This window comes from Schistocerca gregaria, chromosome 2 (assembly GCF_023897955.1).
Source record: "Schistocerca gregaria isolate iqSchGreg1 chromosome 2, iqSchGreg1.2, whole genome shotgun sequence".
Taxonomy (NCBI): domain Eukaryota; kingdom Metazoa; phylum Arthropoda; class Insecta; order Orthoptera; family Acrididae; genus Schistocerca; species Schistocerca gregaria.
Genome location: NC_064921.1, coordinates 642,214,567 through 642,235,054, shown reverse-complemented (window position 1 = coordinate 642,235,054; position 20,488 = coordinate 642,214,567). Strand labels below are relative to the sequence as shown.

General features: G+C 40.9%; 1 protein-coding gene across 1 annotated transcript in view; it reads right to left on the bottom strand.

Annotated features, from left to right (window-relative positions):
• Positions 1-6,796: 6,796 nt before the first annotated feature.
• The window catches only part of LOC126335914 (NADPH-dependent diflavin oxidoreductase 1-like), a 67,095-nt gene continuing 53,403 nt past the window's right edge, over positions 6,797-20,488 (bottom strand). The window contains exon 2 of the mRNA XM_049999388.1: positions 6,797-7,542. Coding sequence (XP_049855345.1) covers positions 6,797-7,542 — 746 coding nt within the window. The remainder of the gene's footprint in view (positions 7,543-20,488) is intronic.

Here is a 20,488-nt window from a genome sequence, read left to right as displayed (position 1 = left end):
TATTACGCTATACTCATCTGACCATAAATGTTTGTCTTCTTTCCATTTCACTTCACTGACTCCTACTATATCTGGCTAGAGCCTTTGCATTTCCCTTCTCAGATTTTCTAGCTTCCCTAACACGTTCAAGCTTTTGATATTCCAAGCTCCAACTCTTAGAACGTTATTCTTTAGTTGATTATTCATGCTTTTTCTCGTGGTCACTTCCCCCTTGGCAGTCCCCTCCCGGTCATCCGAATTGGGGGCTATTTCGGAATCTTTTCCCAATGCAGAGATCATCACGATACCTCATCAATTACAGGCCACATGTCCTGCAGATACACGTAATGCGTCTTTAATGCAATGGTTCCCATTGCCATCTGCATCCTCATGCCGTTTATCATCGCTGATTCTTCCTCTTTGAGGGGCAGTTTCCCATCCCAGGGCCAAGAGCCTCTGTCCACTCCTCTGTGCCCTTCGACAAGGTCGTTGAGTGATTGAAGGTGACTTCTGATGCCGGAAGTTTTCGGCTGCTAATGTTGATTATTAATCTGAACACTAATCAAATACGTTACCCTTTTTTTCCTTAATTTAGTTCGTTGTTGTTCTTTTGCGTTTGGTCTGGGCGGATGTCACAAGACAGTGGTTCAAGTTCATCGTTGATTCCCTTACTCAGTTTTTTATTACAGACGGCCACCGCCGTTCTGATCGAACTCGCTGAGCTACCATTCCGTCAGAAATGATTATGAAGGACACACAACACCCAGTCCCCTGCCAGGAATCGAACCCGGGCCCCCTGCGTGGAAGGCGTTAACGTTTCCGCTACGTTACGCAGGCGGACGAAGCGGTATCCACTACACCTACTGTAGCGTAACATGTTGACGCCAAAAATATGTGGGCACATCCATATGTTTCATCTCTCTCTGTTTTCATATTTCACTATAAACATATTTCCCTTAAGTAATGTAATGTCTCGTCAGTAAATTTCATCTCGGATCTGTAAATTTCACTGGAAATTACACATCTTTTGTTGTGGAATACTAGACCGACTGTAAAACGTACATGCCATGTATAGTCAAAAATCAACATTTGTTTATCTGGTGTAATTAATTAATTAGAAATATGTAGTTACCAAAGATGAGTTTCCCTTCAGCTATTATGATGCAAAACTTCAAAATGTGAAACAAAAACTGGTGCATTATGCTAGTCACGCATGCCATCACCATCTACTGAACACGAGGAAGGGGAGAGGGGAAAACTGGGAAAATGTAGCATGTTATCGAAAGTGCATTCGCACTGCATCCGGCTTGGTTTTGTATTTCACATGTCTTAACAACATCTAGTAAACTTCCTTAGTCGATCTCTTAGGCACACTTGATCTAGGGCACAATGAACCCTCAAATTAAATATTTCCACATTTAATTTTTCTGCAAAATACATGATTCTTGTCAAGTGTCAAAATGTTCATTCGACGTCTAAAATGTAAGAAAAATACGTAAACTTCATCAGCAAAACAGTGCTTATGTCAGCGATATTTTCACTTCAAAAAATCCGGCCTTATTTATGCCTAAAACAGCAGTGGACTCTCAAATTAACTCCTATTATGCTCATTGAAGGGCAAGATGCAGGATTGTTGTGTTTTCTAATGAACGTATTTTCTGCCTCGGTGTCAGTGATGGCCGTTCTGGTTGAAAGGAGCCCAGGTGGGCTCCTGAAAACAACATGTCTGTGTCTAGAAGGAAATATTCACTCTACAGGGTAGTGTGCGCTGATATGAAACTTCGTCGCAGACTAAAACTGTGTGCCGGACCGAGACTCGAACTCGGGACCTTTGCCTTTCGCGGGCAACTCTACCAACTGAGCTACCCAAGCACCACTTACGCCCCGTCCTCACAGTTTCACTTCTGCCAGACGAGGTACTGGAGATGTCGACATGTTGCCATTGCCTACTCGATCGCAAGATCTGTCTTCGGTCAAGCACACGTGGGTCACCATCAGACGACTACTCCTGTGTCATCCACAGAGTTATCTGTCCTGTATAGACCGGTAAAGTGAAACAGACGTGGAACTCTATCCCACAAACTCATGTACGGCACTTGTGCAACACAATTATACAAGTGTGCGTGCTTGCATTCAAAATTCTAGCAGTTACACCTGTTAGCAATACACCAGCACTTCACATTTGCAATGGCTTATCTTGCAGTTACATTAACCTGTAATCTGGCAATGTTAATCACTCAGATATGTTACTTAGACAGACGTATTTCTGTAGTCTACATCCATTATTTTTTGTATGCGCGATTTTTTTTTCAGTCAGTGTTTGACACAGTGATTCCTAACAGTTGTACACTTGTCACCTGAGGCCCAGCCACGAACGACCCAGTGATGTACTGTAGGTTGCATACAATCCAATATCCCAGGAACACACCCTCTGGAGAACATACGTCCAGCAAGCAACATGCTACCAAGTGACGCTATCCTTGCCATACGCATTGCTGCTATCATCGGTACTACCTCACTTCGCAACCCATGTGCCACAGTCGTGCCGTACTGGTGCTCTCCAACGCGCCGGACTTTGCAAGATGCTTCCACTCTCCGACATCTGACATCGGGAGTTCTCGGTATACGGCTCTATGTGTTTAACTTCGACCACACCTAATGGTTCTTCAATCAGAGACCCTCCAGCGAGAGCACGGTGGACTTCGAGATTTACGCCAGCCACGCCAAGAGTGTCATCTACCCAGGGCGCATCGAAAATGAGGGTTAGATATCATTCTTCCTGAATGTTCATGCCTGTATAAATTAATATTAAATTTGAACGTGTTAGATTCACTTTTGCCCCTTCACGTAATCAAAGAAATATTGCTGCAGCTATAAAAGGGATGGAAGATATAGTATCATTTTGGCAGGTAGCAGTGAAATTCCAAATGGATAATATGTTCTTGCACCTAAAGGAAAATGTATCCCCTCTATTGTGCAATGTAGGAAGACAGACTCGACAGCTGATCAAGAAACAATTTAACCTACCCACTTGAAGACATTAGGTGGGGGATTTTCGTTGACGACAGTTGACGTTATGTTAGTTGTTCAGAACTTCCCAGAAAAGAATGGATTGACCATAGGTTTTAAGGATTGTAAACCTGCTGCAAAGTGGCTCAGAAATTGGTGTTTGTTCAATTCATTGATGAATACTGAAGTTTTTGAAATGCATCACACAAATGCTACAAATCATCCCTATTTTTTTTTATGATAAACTATAAAAGCTAGAAATCAGAGGTAATCCAGCCAACATGTGGGTTTTGGATTAGATATAATCTTCGGCTGATTCTTCCAGGATAAGTGTTGTTGCAAGTATGGATTAGAAATGTTTACTGGTTTTCAAGGTTAATTTATTGTTTTAGAGGGAACGCACTTTTGGAGTTCCTGGAAGTGGAAAAATCGTTTACCGCGCATTTTTCATGGTTTCACGATATCATCGGTCTTTTCAGCCTCCTTTAAACACTTCTGTGATAAAAAAGAGATCTTTACTTTTATTCTTGTATGGCAATCCTACAGTAGTTGAAGATGCGAGGAATGAGACAGCTGCAGTCATACACTGCCGCTACACACAACTGACAAGTTGCGAACTTTGCACAAGTGTTTCTTCAAGCTATTCAGGACAATTGGAATACTGTGCTGATTTAGCGGCAAAGCAGTAATCACAGAACGCCGTCAAAATCATAATTTGCCGCTCTTCTCTGAAAATGCTTTCAAGATGCTTTCAAGCGGAAAAATATGCTTCAAGAACATAGAAACTGTCCCTATGGTAGGTTACCGCATCCTGTTCAACGATTTGATCCTAAAAATGTTCAGAGGACCATACCCCCCCCCTCCAAAAAAAAAAAAGACAAAAAAAAACGAGACTGACTGAATGAACCAGCAAATCTCACTGAGGTGGGTCACAACAGTTAGGAAGACATCATGTTGACTTGGTGCAATGACCCTGGAAGAAAAAGTGCAGCTCTGTTTGCAGCAATGGATCCTCTACAAGTTTTGAAAATTTACTACTTCAGATACTTAAAAAACAACGATAAACATGTGATCAACCGTCGTCGAATAGGCCTATTGACATAGGTAGTAACCTCAGCAGAATTCATTGCTGAAAAGGAAAACGCCCCAAACAAGAAAGAGCAGGCTAAAAGCAGCAAAGCCACAAAGCTATGCCTGTGACCAAAGCTGTGGAAAGTACACGGGGAAGAATGGAAACTAACTCCGGCATTTCTTTGAAAGGTGACGACAGCGTTTATAACGTCGATCCCTTTGAAGGTCCCACACTACATGCTACTGTAGAGACTAATTCATCACATGTAGGTGGGGCAGATTACATCTTGCATACAGCTACAGATATGTCTGCACCACGCAATACTTACTGAAACTGACTTAGAAGTTATAGGAGAACAAAACAGTTTGAAAATTAAATGAAAAGGACACTTCCGTATTAATAACGGTGTTTGGACATGGCATCATAAAGGCCCCTATTGCAAGTGAGATAGTTCTAATGTATGTCATTATTATTAGTTTTAATCTCTTTCTAGCAGAACTGGGTTAGTTCCGCCATGTTGGATTTTCGAATTTCCCGCGAACGTCATCTTGCCTCCAATGGTTTCTCGCCAGTGCTATCTTCGATTTTTGAGTTGCTGGACTTCAGGACTGCAGTGCTGATGCCAACTGATGCGGGTTTCTTGAATGACGTGATAGAACTAGGACAGTCGTAGTAATTACATGTAAATCAGTGCATTTCTCAAGCTGACACCTTGATTATTGCTGTATCATTTCTATCAAATTGTTTTTCTCCGTAATGAACTGCCTATTATATCTTCAGCACTATGTGTCTCTGCTAATTTGCAGGTGACACATTCGAGATGATTCAGCTGGCCCTATCCATTCCCAAACACCACGAGCAAGATTTTCATATTCTCTCGCTCGCTATGCGCAAAACCGTCTGTCCTACAGAAATTATTGACAGGACCTTTTTGTAGGAAATGTAATGCAGTTAAATTCTACACTAGGATACATTTTAGCTAGGGGCTGTAGTTTTGGAATCATTTAAGAAAAACGTACAAAATAGAACTTCAAACACGGTTTCCTCGAGTAAACCGCAAATCTGGCCTCTATTGTCCAAACGGTTCTGTTCATTGTCTCTGTAGAACTACCGTTTTGCGCCTAGCGAGCGAGAAAATATGGAAGTTTAGCGAGCGGTATTTGTACTGTTTATGTGGAATGTATCCCAACAGACGTCTACCATCTCGGCAGTTATTTATCAGCTTCTTCAACCAGTTACGTGAAAGAGGCAGTGTAACACCTAGACAATGTAACAGAAAGAAACAAGTGACAACAGAATAGGGGGAAATTAATGTTCTCGTTGCTGTTGCAATTGACCCGTACGTTAGATATCGCGCAGTCACACGAGAAAGTGGCATGTGTCTTACGATTTCTCCAGCGGCACAGGTTCCATCTCTTTCCATTAAGAGCCGAATGGAAACGATTAAGAGAATCGTGTTAGTTCGGTACATGGCTTTAATACAGAATACTCTAGATGTATCACGTATGTTGTTTAGTGATGAAGCCACACTTACCAAACAGTGCAGGTAAACCGCGGAAACATCCACTATTGTTCTGTTGACAATACGCTTTCTAAGTATTGTTCCAATCCGTTTATTGGCTGACAATACGAGTCCCCGTCTATCAATACATTCTGTGATAACCGTGCGTCAGCAGCACTTTCCGTTTACACAATATTTGCGATGCAAGTTTTAAGTGATTCACCCTGTATTTAACAGATTATTTTTATGATATTATCTGTGTGATGATTAAATTCGATTTATAGAAATCTGTTTGTTAGTACCATGTGTAATGAATATGACTGCTTGGATAGAGTCGCTGTCACCCATCTCTTTTCAACTTCATATCTAACTACCTAGTTGTATGTTTCTCTGTTTGATGAACTGCTAAGTCCCACAGTAGACATGGATCACCCACGGATAAGGCAGCCTTGAAAGCCGCCTGTTGACAGCAGGTGAATTGTAAAGGGAGATCCACCCCAGGAGAAGGAAGCGTCATAATCACTCAACAGAGGGTAGTCTCTATGAGCCACGCCGCTTTGTCACTGTGGTGCCTGGCTGTCAAGTGTCGCTCGAGGTACTTAGAATTTCGAAAACTGTCCGGCATTGTGGGGGCGACATTGTAAAAAGCTCTGTTTAGGAATATTGTTGTGCATATGGCCATTTCAGAATAAAGTAGTCGATGAAGAAGTTTCCAGCATCGGTATGTCTATCAGGAAAACTTGCCGTGAGTACTGAGCCAACCATATCAACGATGAACCAGGTTGAAGATACCCGTTTGTTAAAATACCATGTCCTGTTGCGTGAAGAAGTCTGTCACTACCGGCTGCACATCCTCGTCCGGCAGTAATCGCCGACCGTTCAAGGCATTTTAAAGTACTGTGCCAGTGGGAGAGATCAGGACTGTAGGATGGGTGCTCCCAGTGCCTCTCACTTAAGTTGGCGTAACTTGCGCGTTACGACGTTTGCAATAGGTGGACGTATGTTATCAAGAAGAAGCAGGACCAGTCCACAACAGTGGTTTTCAACAGACGTGCTTACTACATACATAATCTTCATCATTGTCTATCGACAACCAAGAAAAGAATAATAGCACTTGGTCGTGTTTGAATGCATTTGGTAGTAATGTCGTCGTCATAGTCCACGTTACCGCGTTTCCTATGCGCGCGTCGGAAAGACACGAATGCCACATTAATTCCTTACCTACATGTCGGTGCTTATAAACGCGCGTTGGAGTTCAATTTCAATTCGAAGAATTTCTTTGCATTTTCTGCAGAGCTATGTAGAGTTACCATTAAAACATCACCTGGGTTATATGTAAGCATCGATGTTGAAAGACGCAGCAGTCTCACATCCTGAAAGTGTGATTCAGATGTTGTTCTGTGGTTTTCAATAACAGAAGATTTGATCAAATTTTCCTTTATGATGAATGGATCTTCTGTGCCCTGTATCATTGTCATCAGTCCCTTATGTAAATGCTGTGATGTTACACACCTCACAGTCCATCTTGGTGCATATACATGGCTTCTGTCCAATGGTTCTGCACTTTGGGGTAATGGAAACAAAGTGAGCCAGTTGGCCCACAAGTCTTTTAGCCATGGATCCACTACAGCATCCACACCCAAGTCATGTTGATCATATGCAAGTCTAAGATTCACTATATTCTTTCCGCCAAGCTGTAGCAAACGTCGATAAAGTTTCTTTGCAACAAAATTGAATTTGGCATATGAAGAATCACCTAAGCCCAAAACAGCAAATCTTACAGCCTGTAACGAATTTTTTGGGAGATTTTTTCTTAACAGAAATTTCCAAAATTGCTTCATATTATCAGGCTCTTCACCTTGCCCTGTTATTGAAAAAACAAAAACCACTAACCGTTCATATATAAGCTGACTGACAGGATAATCATCCATTGCTAGCACAGGATCCATGAAGTGATATCTCCGTGCTACGTTGCGATTCACTGAGGTACAAATTCAATTAAATCTCTCAGTTCATGTGGAGTCAGTCGTCTCTCGATCGGTCCAGCCGCAATATACCGCAATCGTGACAAAGCTTTACTAGCTCGAGTCAGCGTCTTGCAGTATAACTGAGATTCATGAAAACACAACGTAAAGCATAGTCAGCGAAGTAATTAGAAAGTCTGTGTTAATCTTAATGCATCCTTTTTATTACTTACGTATGGTGCACAACGAAAAAAGTCTAGTTAAAGGCAGAGCATGACATGTGATAGGAAGTTGTCAATAAAGCTTTAGACACAGTGTTTGATACACATCAGCTAACTTGATAATTACGTAAGCAGCGGGAACGTGGCTGACGGGAGAGCTGTTATTAATGAGAAGGTGCTGCCCCAGCTCGTGAACCGCCGGCTTAACGAAGCTGCCACCAGCAGGGCAGACAGCAGTTAGCTCTCCTTACAGGGAGCTCGCCTTGTTTCCTTACATCCACCGCCAATTTCCTTAGAAGATACGGCGAGGCACCGGTTGCTGGATACACACAGCTGTAGAAGACAGGTTAATACTTACCCCACCGCACACTCCTCAGATTTAGTGGATAGCCCTTCAAAAACTGAACACAGATCAAGCATGAAAACAGCAATAAGGTTTACTGAAGGAGGAAAAAAAGAAACAAAGTCGTAACAGTGAATAGTCCAAGCTCAAGATGTGCAACATAGAGCGAATACGAATAGCCACGGCGTCGTGGTTAAGTGATCACGCTGTTGGACAACAAAAAGGGAGACCCATGTTCAGGTCTCGCTCATGTCACAATTTTTTCCTTTTTTCCCACAAAATTACGAACTGTCAGTTCGGTCGTTGTCTTTTCGCTGTATTCAGATTTGTGTCTGTGTCGTGATGTAACGTCCGTTTGCAATACCAAAGTGTAAGGAAGGGACCTTCATGCGTATGAACCTTCTATTAGTCCCACAAAAGTACCACATGTTACAACTCTTGCGTTCCTTTTGCAAGTTTTGACTCTCGATTTCCTCTATTGTAACGTATTTCACCAGCGTTTATTTGTTGTTTTCATTTCTAGAGAGGTGTATGCGGTGCCTCGTCTGCTCTCGCTGTTTATCAGACAATTGCCGAGACTACGGAAGGAGAACAGACATGTCAATGACCGGAGACTTGATAATTTTCTGAAAAAATGGGGTACGAGGGCGAATTGAACAACGATCTCCCGCTTTGCGGTTCAACACCGAGATCATGCAGCCATGACACAACGATTTTTGCAGTTCACTGAATGTTGCACATCTTGAGCTTGGACCACTCACTATTCTCCTTCTTTTTTCACAGTTAAAGTACAACTTACTGTTTCCATGCTTGATCTGTGTTAACTTTTTGATGGACTATCAATTGGGCCATTTTACAACAAAATGTGAGGGGGGTGCGATGGGGAGATTTCCTTTTTAGGCTTGGACGAAATGGGCCTACTATCAATGAAATTTTTTGTAGTTGCATACTGATTGCTAGGGAAGCATACGACCTAAGAATTTTCGCACGACTGTAGTATATACTTAGGTACACTATATTACCAAAAAAATTGTTCAAATGGCTCTGAGCACTATGGGACTTAACTACTGTGGTCATCAGTCCCCTAGAACTCAGAACAACTTAAACCTAACTAACCTAAGGACATCACACCCATCCATGCCCGAGGCAGGATTCGAACCTGCGACCGTAGCAGTCGCACGGTTCCGGACTGCACGCCTAGAACCCCTAGACCACAGCAGCCGGCCACTATATTACCAGAAGTATCTGGACACCTGGCTGAATTACAAGTTCGTGGCACCTTCCACCGGTAATGCTGGAATTCAGTATGATGTTGGCCCACCCTTAGTCTTGATGACAGTTTCCACTCTCGCCGGCAAACATTCAGTCAGGTGCTGGAATGTTTCTTGGTAAATGACAGCCCGTTCTTCACAGAGTACTGCACTGATGAGAGGTATAGATGTCGGTCGGTGAGCCCTGGCACGAATTCAGCTTTCCAAAACATCCCAAAGGTGTTCTCTAAGTTTAAGGTCAGGACTCTGTGAGGGCCAGTCCATTACAGGGATGCTATTGTCATGTAACCACTCGTCCGCAGGCCCTGCATTATGAACAGGTGATCGATCGCCATCCCACAACTGCTCTTCAACAGTGGGAAGCTACAAAGTGCTTAAAACATCAATGTAGGCCTGTGCTGCGATAGTGCCATGCAAAACAACAGGGGGTGCAAGCCCTCTCCATGAAAAACACGACCACACCATAACACCACCGTCTCCGAGTTGGCAATATGCACGCTGGCAGAAGGCGTCCAGCGGGCACTCGACATACCCACACTCTGCCATCGGGTCGTCACACAGTGTACTGTGATTCGTCACTCCACACAATGTTTCTCCACAGTTCAATTGTCCAATGTTTACGCTCCTTACACGAATCAAGGCGTCGTTTGGCATTCACCAGCGTGTGGCTTATGAGAAGCCGCTCGACCATGAAATCCAGATTTTCTCACCTCCAGTCTGTCATAGAACTTACAGTGGATCCTAATGGAGCTTGGAATTCCTATGTGATGTTGTCGATAGATGTCTGCTTATTACACATTACGACCGTCTTCATCTGTTGGCAGTCTCTGTCACTCAACAGACAAGTTCGGCCTGTACGCTTTTGTGCTGCACGTGTCCCTTCACGTTCTCACCTCACTATGACATCGGAAACAAGGAACCAAGGCATGCTTAGAAGAGTCGAAAACTCGCGTACAGACGTATGACACAAGTAACACCCAATCACCTGACCACGTTCGACGTCCGTGAGAACCGGGAGCGACCCATTCTGCTCTCTCACGATATGTAATGAGTACTGAGGTCGCTGATGTAGAGTATCTGGCAGCACAATGCACGTAACATGAAAAACGTATGTTTTTGAGAGTGCACGGCTGCTTTTGACGGCACAGTGTATAACAAATATTGCTCTACTACGAGGCTTCATAAGAAACGCACTCCGCGAGTAGACGGTGAGCGCAGGCCCTCGGGCAGCGACTACTGTGCCCCCTCCATTGTCACAGGAAACAGAGTGGGGAGCAGTGTGCAGACTTGTGTAAACGATGAAAGCGATCCCGTCGGAAATGCTTCGAGAAACGTAGAATGTCTTTATATTCCCAGATATATTGCTCATAAATAACTTCGAGCTGCAGATCAGGGCGTATTGCTTACTGGCAGCTTTTACGTTACCCTAGACAGCTGCGCTACGAATCCTGATTTATTTCCCAACCTTACTCGCGCTCCCCCTGCATGTAAATAAACTTACGTTATTGAATGCTGCTAATAACGTCACATCCAGCTGTGTGTCTGTGATATCTACACTTTCATAAAGCTAAAGAATGTGAAACAAACTGTTTGCAAATATTTTGCAAGCTGGATCTGAATGTCATCTGCCGTAACCTTTGTGGGATGCATGACTGTCATCTTTAGTAAAGGCACCACGCGAAACTATTCTACCTGAAGTGGATCGGAACGTTCAGCCGCAATTTCGGAGGAATTGTTCTTTTATTAAACAGCCGCCCGTGAAAGAGCACAAGGAATTTGATAAAAGTAGTTCAATTTTATAGATGACCCGAATATCACACTCTTTTAATTTCCATGCCCCTTCTTCCTCATGTTCAGAGAGTTGCCGTTCACGTCTGTAAACTTTTTGGACACTCTCAGGACGTTCACGTTTTACGTATTTGTTTGCGTGGCAATAGATATGGTACCCCTGTAAACGGAAATTTCCGAAGGTGTCTACTGTCTTATAATATACTAAACAGATTGCGAACCCACCATTTTAGCTAAAAAATGGTAAGATTTGAAAATTTGAAACTTCTTTATTTAAATTTTTACTTAAACTGAATCTACATCTACATCCATACCCCGCAAGCCACCTGACGGTGTGTGGCGGAGGGTACCCTGAGTACCTCTATCGGTTCTCCCTTCTATTCCAGTCTCGTATTGTTCGTGGAAAGAAGGATTCTCGGTATGCTTCTGTGTGGGCTCTAATCTCTCTGATTTTATCCTCATGGTCTCTTCGCGAGATATACGTAGGAGGGAGCAATATACTGCTTGACTCTTCGGTGAAGGTATGTTCTCGAAACTTTAACAAAAGCCCGTACCGAGCTACTGAGCGTCTCTCCTGCAGAGTCTTCCACTGGAGTTTATCTATCATCTCCGTAACGCTTTCGCGATTACTAAATGATCCTGTAACGAAGCGCGCTGCTCTCCGTTGGATCTTCTCTATCTCTTCTATCAACCCTATCTGGTACGGATCCCACACTGTTGAGCAGTATTCAAGCAGTGGGCGAACAAGCGTACTGTAACCTACTTCCTTTGTTTTCGGATTGCATTTCCTTAGGATTCTTCCAATGAATCTCAGTCTGACACCTCCTTTACCGACGATCAACTTTATATGATCATTCCATTTTAAATCACTCCTAATGCGTACTCCCAGATAATTTATGGAATTAACAGCTTCCAGTTGCTGACCTGCTATTTTTTAGCTAAATGGTAAGGGATCTATCTTTCTATGTATTCGCAGCACATTACACTTGTCTACATTGAGATTCAATTGCCATTCCCTGCACCATGCGTCAATTCGCTGCAGATCCTCCTGCATTTCCGTACAATTTTTCATTGTTGCAACCTCTCGATACACCACAGCATCATCTGCAAAAAGCCTCAGTGAACTTCCGATGTCATCCACCAGGTCATTTATGTATATTGTGAATAGCAACGGTCCTATGACAGTCCCCTACGGCACACTGAATTAACTGCTTAATGCAACTGAACCTTCTAAAAGTGCTGAATGAAACTGAACGTACTGTCATTTTGCTTGTCTTTATCTTTCATTTCTGGCCTACGGAATTATTCCTGACAAATACAACTCAAACTTATTCATTTATTACCCACAATGTACAAGGATAACGCACTCTATTAATTAACGCAAAAGAATGGCCCTGAATTAGAAGAAATCCCAACAATAACTCATACATGTCATAAGTCACTTACCTCCAAGAAAGTCTTCATGACACGAACTACAGCAAATGTAGCAAGTATACAGCCAGTTAAATAAAAGATTGTAACTACTGTAGCCTCTAGCTACTAATAGGCATGTAGTTAACCAAGGAAAGATTTTGTTGCAGAGCAAACAATGTATTTAACAGGTTTTGCCTTAATAATGTAACATCCAGTTCCAAAAATTATACAGTCGTCCATGACATCCAGTTCCAAAAATTATGTAGTCGTCAATAATTCCATTACGCACATTTTGCAATCCATGTCTAACCAATATTAAATCTCCATGGCGGACACATGTACAGACCGTCCGCTCACGTTAAGACTGCTTGTAACCTCCATCACTACTGTTAGCTTCTAACTGTTGGTCCGACCAGCCACAGAGACTCTTATTAATGCAGTTTAAAGCGCTGCCAACATACAAATATATAAACAGTATACTTACATAGTCTCCCTGCTCCTCTCTAATAATTTTACAAAGTGTAATGGATAGTGGCAAATATTCATTTGTTAAGAAATTTTTTATATTCACAATATAAAATAGATTAGATGCATACTGTTAGTAATATACTGTTGCTCCATACAGCAAACATTGTCCTCACAGTCCCTAAAGACAGTCCTAATCATTAGTCAGAAGAGTAGACTATGACAGTTTGATGCACAAAGTGTGAGTAGTAAAAGAACATGCACACGTAAATAGTGGACCTCCATGCAGTCTTGAAAAAGTAGTGTTGTCCTCCCAACAAAAACACAGTGCTGACTCTTGAAATGATGCCCTGAAAAATTGTAATGGGCCACAACAGAGCAGACCCACAGCAGAGTCAGTCGAAGTCTTGAAGGTTATTGGTAGAATTGGAAGATCACCACAAAGGAGACCCACAGTATCTCTTGTAGAGATTATGGTAGTAATGGGCCACCCAAAGTGCAGACCTGCTGTGCTACTTGCAGAGATTACGGTAGTAATGGGCTGTCAAAGGTGGTGACCCCCTGTAGTTCTTGTAGAGATTGCCAGCAGCTATCCGTTGCGACTGTGCGGGTGCACAAACACAAATGGCTCAAATGGCTCTGAGCACTATGTGACGTAACATCTGAGGTCATCAGTCCCAAAGAACTTAGAACTACTTAAATCTAACTAACCTAAGGACATCACACACATCCATGTCCGAGGCAGGATTCGAACCTGCGACTGTGGCGGTCGCGCGGTTCCATACTGAAGTGCATAGAACCGCTCGGCCACACCGGCCGACTGCACCATCATAATTGAAGAGTCTTGAGAATAATGCAGCAAGTACATTAATCATTACTTGTACACTCATTTTTTGGCCATATCCTTAGAATCAGCAATACTGTTAACCAGTCTCTGGCTGTATTATCAACACACATGCAAGCACTAAACAGTCTTATAACCTCTGACATTTTATGCATATAGTATGACCTACAGAGAAATGTGTCCAGTTAAATGAATCAGTACTATTTAGCTAATTTGGAGAACTGATGTCTATACAACTACAATTTTACGACATAACAATACAGTTACAAAGGTAACGAAAACATCAGTACAGTAAAGAACATGATAATACAAACAACATTTGTAGTAACACAGGCTGTGCAAATGAACAGAAATAAGCATATATACGAGTATTACAGGAATTATGACGTAAGTAAATAAATGAAAAATTAGAATATCCTTAGAAACATTAACTTGACACATGAGCATTAAAATAAAATATTACAGAATAAATAATGTCTAAACATCTTCCCAAAGTAAAGAATAAAATAGGTTAGATTTGACGATAACAGTATTCCTCATCATAGTGAATGCAACTCAGTATCGGAAGGAAAAAAAAAATACTACCAAATTTATCTTATCAGGAAACGCACAGACAGGAAGAACACAGACACAGACACACAAGGGCACACATAAACATATAGTGGAATAACACAAAAGGAAAGGACAGGGCCTGTTTTCAGTGTAACATTTGGTACTGTAGTGCCAGTGGTGAGCATTGTATACCTTGTTTTCCAGTTTTCCTTTCAATAACATTCTGTATGCTTATCCCTCTGTAACTTCCAGCCAAAACTACTTCATTTTATTCTTGGAGATCTCCCTTAGTTCAACACTTGTTCCCAGAAAATTCCTATCCAAGCATGCTTTTTGTACTTATAACTTCACATATTTCTTACCTCATCATTCTTCTCCAAGAAAATCCTAACTAAACCTGTTATCACTATTCCCTATTTACATCTGTTCATTTCCTCTTTCAAAATAATTATTCTGCATTAGACAATACTCTCTGGCCAAACCTATTTCTTATAGCTGCTCAATGCATTTCTTCCCAACTCATAACAACAAATTTTCTTATATAGCTTACCCCCTCTTAAACTACCTTAAATCTATTGAGATCAAATACAGAAACTAAGAGAACGAGGCAATACAGCAACACAAAACGATTAGCATAAACAACAGTGACAAAATGCAAATCGGCAAAGCAAGCAGCAGCATATCTAAATCAGCAAAGAAAATGCAACATTACAACTAATATAAGGCAATATGCAGCAAACAAGAAAAATAAATCAGAGGTAAAATTGGCTTAACACAGTAATACAAAGTAAAATTCAGTAGGAAAATGCCTGACAAATAGCAGCAGCAAATGCAATAATTTATACCTAAATATGACAAAGCACTGGGAGAAAAAATATTACAGTAAAGAAAGCAATGCAGATACGGGAAATGTCACATCCTAAGGTCTATGTCACATCTTGATGTCTGTGTCACACTTTAACACGAAAGTGGCTACTACAAGAAATTATTCTACCAAAAAATTACCAAGTCCTTGAAAAGAAAATTATGTATGCAGTTTCTGTTACTAGTCACTTCTCCTTCTTATCGTTCTTTGCCTTCCACGTGCTCTTTTTTAAGAATGTGTAACAAAGAATTATTATTTAATAGATCTGTTGACAGAAAGTGTATCATTAGCATATGTATTAAGTTTTATTTTAAAAAACCAATGCTGCAGCGCAGCTAGAAACTAGATATCAGTTAAAGTAAGCAAATATGTACAAAGAAAAGCCCTATGGCATTTCATAAGTCAGTAAAAATTCTCTCAAATATCGTAGAAAGACACTTTTCATAACCAGGTGTGTAAACATAAGAATATTTCTCGTCACTTCATAAGCTTACTTTTCAGTAAGCAGCACAAAGTATGAGCTCTTAAGTGTAATAATATGCTTACAAGTAATAATGTGTCGTGTTTGCGGTACATGCTGCAAAGAACTGCCAATAGCGAGGTCAATGGCCTCTCTTTTGTATAGTTGTGCTAGTACTTGCGAGAGTGTGGTGTGCTACACAGCAGCTTAAGCGACACCATTAAATTTGAAAGGCAACACAACAATGGATTTTTCCAGGCGGCTAGCGTGCAGTCGGGCACAGCAAAGCGTTATGTCCAGGTCACATACTATTTCCAAAATATTTATGACAACAATTTCAGCTACAGTGACAGTTTCATACAAATAAAAAATTTCACAAGTTGCAAAATTACAGGAGATGTGTGTGGAAACGAAATCTCATCAATAATAGTGTCCAAAACTTTTCATCCGCATTGCGGTACTCACATTCACGTTTAGACTCACATTTCATAACTCTTGAAGTACAGTTCTTGGTTTACAACATTGTTTTCCACAAACCAGAGTCCCTAACTACTATTAATTATTCATCACGTCACTACACATATACGCATTCGTCGCTTCTTCTTCAATACTTCATCATAATAAACATGTAGTGTAATTATATTCCTCATATAGCATCGCTTTATTGATCATAAACATATCTCAACATCATAATACACATTGTCGCTGTAATAATATCATCATAACACATCAGTAAATCTCAACATCACCTTTGCTTCCTTCAGTAATATCAAAAGCCTAAAAAAAATCCTCTCTGCTCGTAGTGTCATCGACCGCAAAAGTACTACAAAAATCATGATCCCATACAAAATATATCACTTAAACCTCTTACAGTACCACAATGGTTTCGAAAATATATGTGAACAATTCACAAAATACAGATAAAGTACAATTTCTCAAGTGGAAAGTAATCGAACTATGTAATTGCGTTGACACATGTCACTGACGTGGTAAATATCCATTTCTCTCAATTAAGTGACCAGATAGCAGTGTAATTCTGTGTTAGAGAAATACGGTACCAATGTGAAAACGGTATAAGCAAATACCATATTAGCTAGGGCTCCTTACACTTTCCACGCGCATCGTACACAAAGAAGGCGTACGCCCCTGAGGGATAACGTAATTATACCTCAGATGTTACAGATTAAAACTGCGGAATGCGATGTATCACCGAAAACTTTCTTTGTATCGTTGTAATTCAAACAATGTGACTAAAAATGTTCCAAGTACAAAAGATAATCACTCAAATGCGTGTCATGTAGCGCTAAACTATAGTTCTCACTATAAACAAAATTGTCATTGCTTAACAGTAAAAATGTGCCAAGGGTCGTAGCTATCATCATTCAAAAGCAAAGTTCTCCAAAAATTCTGTACTTACCTTTGTCATATACAAAAGTAAAGTGCTATGCGTATAAATGTCGTAGTTATTACGATCATTGCCGTGACGTTGAAAGTACTATACTGTAATATATTGTTGTGTTATGAAAAATATCTGTCTCACTCTAGGTATGCCACAAAAGTTATTAACAAAACATGCTTTACCTTCCAGAAGAATGGAGAAAAACTGTACAGACTTAAAATAAATACAGCGTAAAAGCAATTAAAAAAATTATGTCACCCGTCTGTTGCGACGTAATATAATCGCGCCGCTGTCAAACAAAGTAAATAATCTGTCATCTGTGGCCTCTTATAATGTACTTTAAATAAAAAAATGTATTTTCAAGTAAACAAAAATGTTGCAGTAAAGCCTCATTAACAGTATATGTGCCGCTCACGCTGACACTGCTTCTAACCTCAATCACTGCTAATTATTAACTTCTAACTGCGAGTCCGACCAGCTACAGGGTCTCTTAGCTCGGGCACAGAACGTTGTCAGTGATATTAAAGCAGTCTGAAGTGCTGCCAAGTACAAACATATAAACAGGCTTCTTACAGATTCTTCGCACTCCGGATTGAAGTGTGCAGATATTGCCGGTGTTATACAACGATGACACATCATTGTTACTATTAGGTGGCGTCACTAACCCTTCACCCATCACGCAGTTGGATCTTCATGTTGTTGTGACTACACAGATCCCGTACAACTACAATGCTCGCGAGCACAAGCGTGAGCAGGCTCAAGTGCCCCCATGCAAACTCAGCGAGTTGTTAGCCAAACTCTAGTACAATGCTCTACTAAGGTGTTTTAGAAAAATCGAGGCTCACAGTTTCATCAGCCAGTTGAATACCAGACGACAGCGCCAGCGGACGAGCAGCGGCGTTAATGTGACCGGATTCAGGCAGACTAAAAGTCTGTCTTTACTCCTTTGAGTTCTGTCATTTCCCTATTCTAATCATCGCCCTACACTGCTATCAGGTTTCTGCGGAAAGAAATTATAATAATGGTAATCACAAGTGGTACACTCTTGCCGAATTATAATCAAGCTGTAGTGAAAGATTCGTGACACTATGATGCCCACTTTGCGATGTATACTTTTGTAGCCAATTCCAAAATTTACCTGAAGCGAGTCTCTAATGATTCTGTACTGTTGCAGAGCGAGAAGGAAATATCTCGTGGAGCTCACTTTCGCTCCTTGGTACTTCATCAATTGAAACCCTGGTGTTCGTACCTATGTTAAAACAATCACGGTTTCTGTAAAAAATAAAATCTGAATCTGTCAGCGGATCCTACAGTTTTTTCGGAAGTTTTTACCACCAAATATTTTTTTAAAAATTTTTATCTGTCTCTGAGCGGTCAATTCTTTTATATGTTAAGGGAGCGAATTTTCGGCTACTTTTATTAAAAATCAAATGTGCTTGTCAGAAAGTGACACTCACATAATGTGTTTGATGAAACCATGTAGTGTGTTTTTCATGCAAAAACGACGTCGAAGACTTATAAATAATTTCATTGGTAGAACTTCACAGTACGCAATATATCAGTAAGTAAATATCAGATTCATCACAATTTCTTGTTATTCTTCGCATAAGCCTTACCTCGAATTAACAATTATTTTTACTATTACTATTATGATAATAATTACTTTTTCACTTATTGTTGTTGGTTTTTGTTACTTAAAAAAAATGATTAACTGTAGCCGGTGGAGGCCTAGGAAAAAATATATAAAACGGGTCTCGAAGGCAGTACGGGTAGACTTCTAGTTCGCCGCGTTAACTTTCTCATAGCATAGTAAATTTTAATAAGAAGTATTTATTGTAAACATGGTTGTAATTGTTAAGGACTCAGTGCTCCGCAATATAGTTTTTGAATGCTAGTCTCTTTCAGACGTCTCCTCACGAAAATTTGGTTTTGTAAACGTGTGTCACCGCAATTGCACTGAGGGGAACACAAACACTCGAAACTAAGCACTCTTGCATTCCACCTCTGCAAGGCTTTCTTTTCTTTAGCTCATTTTTTGCTGCGCTATATTTTTATTTGCACTGCATTCGAGCAACACCGAGTAAATAAGTATGCCAAGGTACGTATGCAGACAGAATGTGGCACAATTTACATCAAAAATTGCTAACAATGTTCAAAATGAGGACAGAAATTTTTTATGTTGAGATGAAGCTATCACAAGAGTACATTTCTCAGCAACTTTTGGGTCCTTTACAATTATTTGTACTGTAGATGATACACTGGCCCTTTACATCACAACACAAGTGAATTAGCAGTCAAAGCAGTAAAGTAGGTTGCTAATCACTAAGTGCTGTTATTGTAAAATTCGGATCAATGTAGTCTGGCTATTTTAGTGCGATGAGCTACTCTTCTTCTACATCCCTACCCCTACCCCTTTTAGAGGTAGGTGGTTCTTACCCTTACAGTGGTTCTTTCCAGCAGTAAATGATATGTCTACCAAGTTTGGGTGAAATTAATCCAAAGGTTTACAAAGAGATGAGGAACATACATACATATACTTTTGTAACAAAAGACGTACGGATATCCTTAACACAATCCTTGAACGTATTCTCAGCTCGAATGCAACAAATTACATTGAAACGTAAAAGCTTCTGATCACGGATCAGCACGTATGAAGAAAGCGTCCATCGTGCAAAACACAGTTTCCCCTTTTCTCACATGATTTCCCGCGAACCAAGGATCCATGGGCGCAGGTACACACCATATTCCTACATTTACGAAAATGCTTCGACGTGGTACCCCACCGCGGACTGCTAACGAAGGTACTAGCATTTGTAACAGGTTCGCAGATTTGTTACTGAATCGAAGGCTTCTTAAGTAATAGAACCCAGTACGTTGCTTTAACGGCGAGTGTTCATGAGAGACAAGGGTACCGTCAGGAGTGCTCTGGGGATGTGTGATAGGACAGTTTTGGTTCTCTGTATACATAAACGATGTGACGCACGGTGTCACCAGCAATCTGCAGCAGTTTCCTGATGAAACTGTGATGTACGTAAACATGTCGTCTCGGAGATACTACAGGAGGACAGAAGATGATGTACAGGAAATTTCTAGTTGGTGCGATGGGTGGCAGCTAGCTCTAAACGTAGAGAAATGTATGTTAGTGTAGGTGATCCTGCAAACAGTCCTTTAACTTCAGAATATAGCGTTAGTGTTGTGTCTAGAAAACCCAGCGGCGTCGATTAAATATCTAGGCGTAATGCTTCAAAGCGATATGAAGGGGGAGGTGACCATGAGAAAAAGACTGAATAACCAACGAAAGGATAACGTTCTAGGAGTCGGGACATGGAATATCAGAAGCAT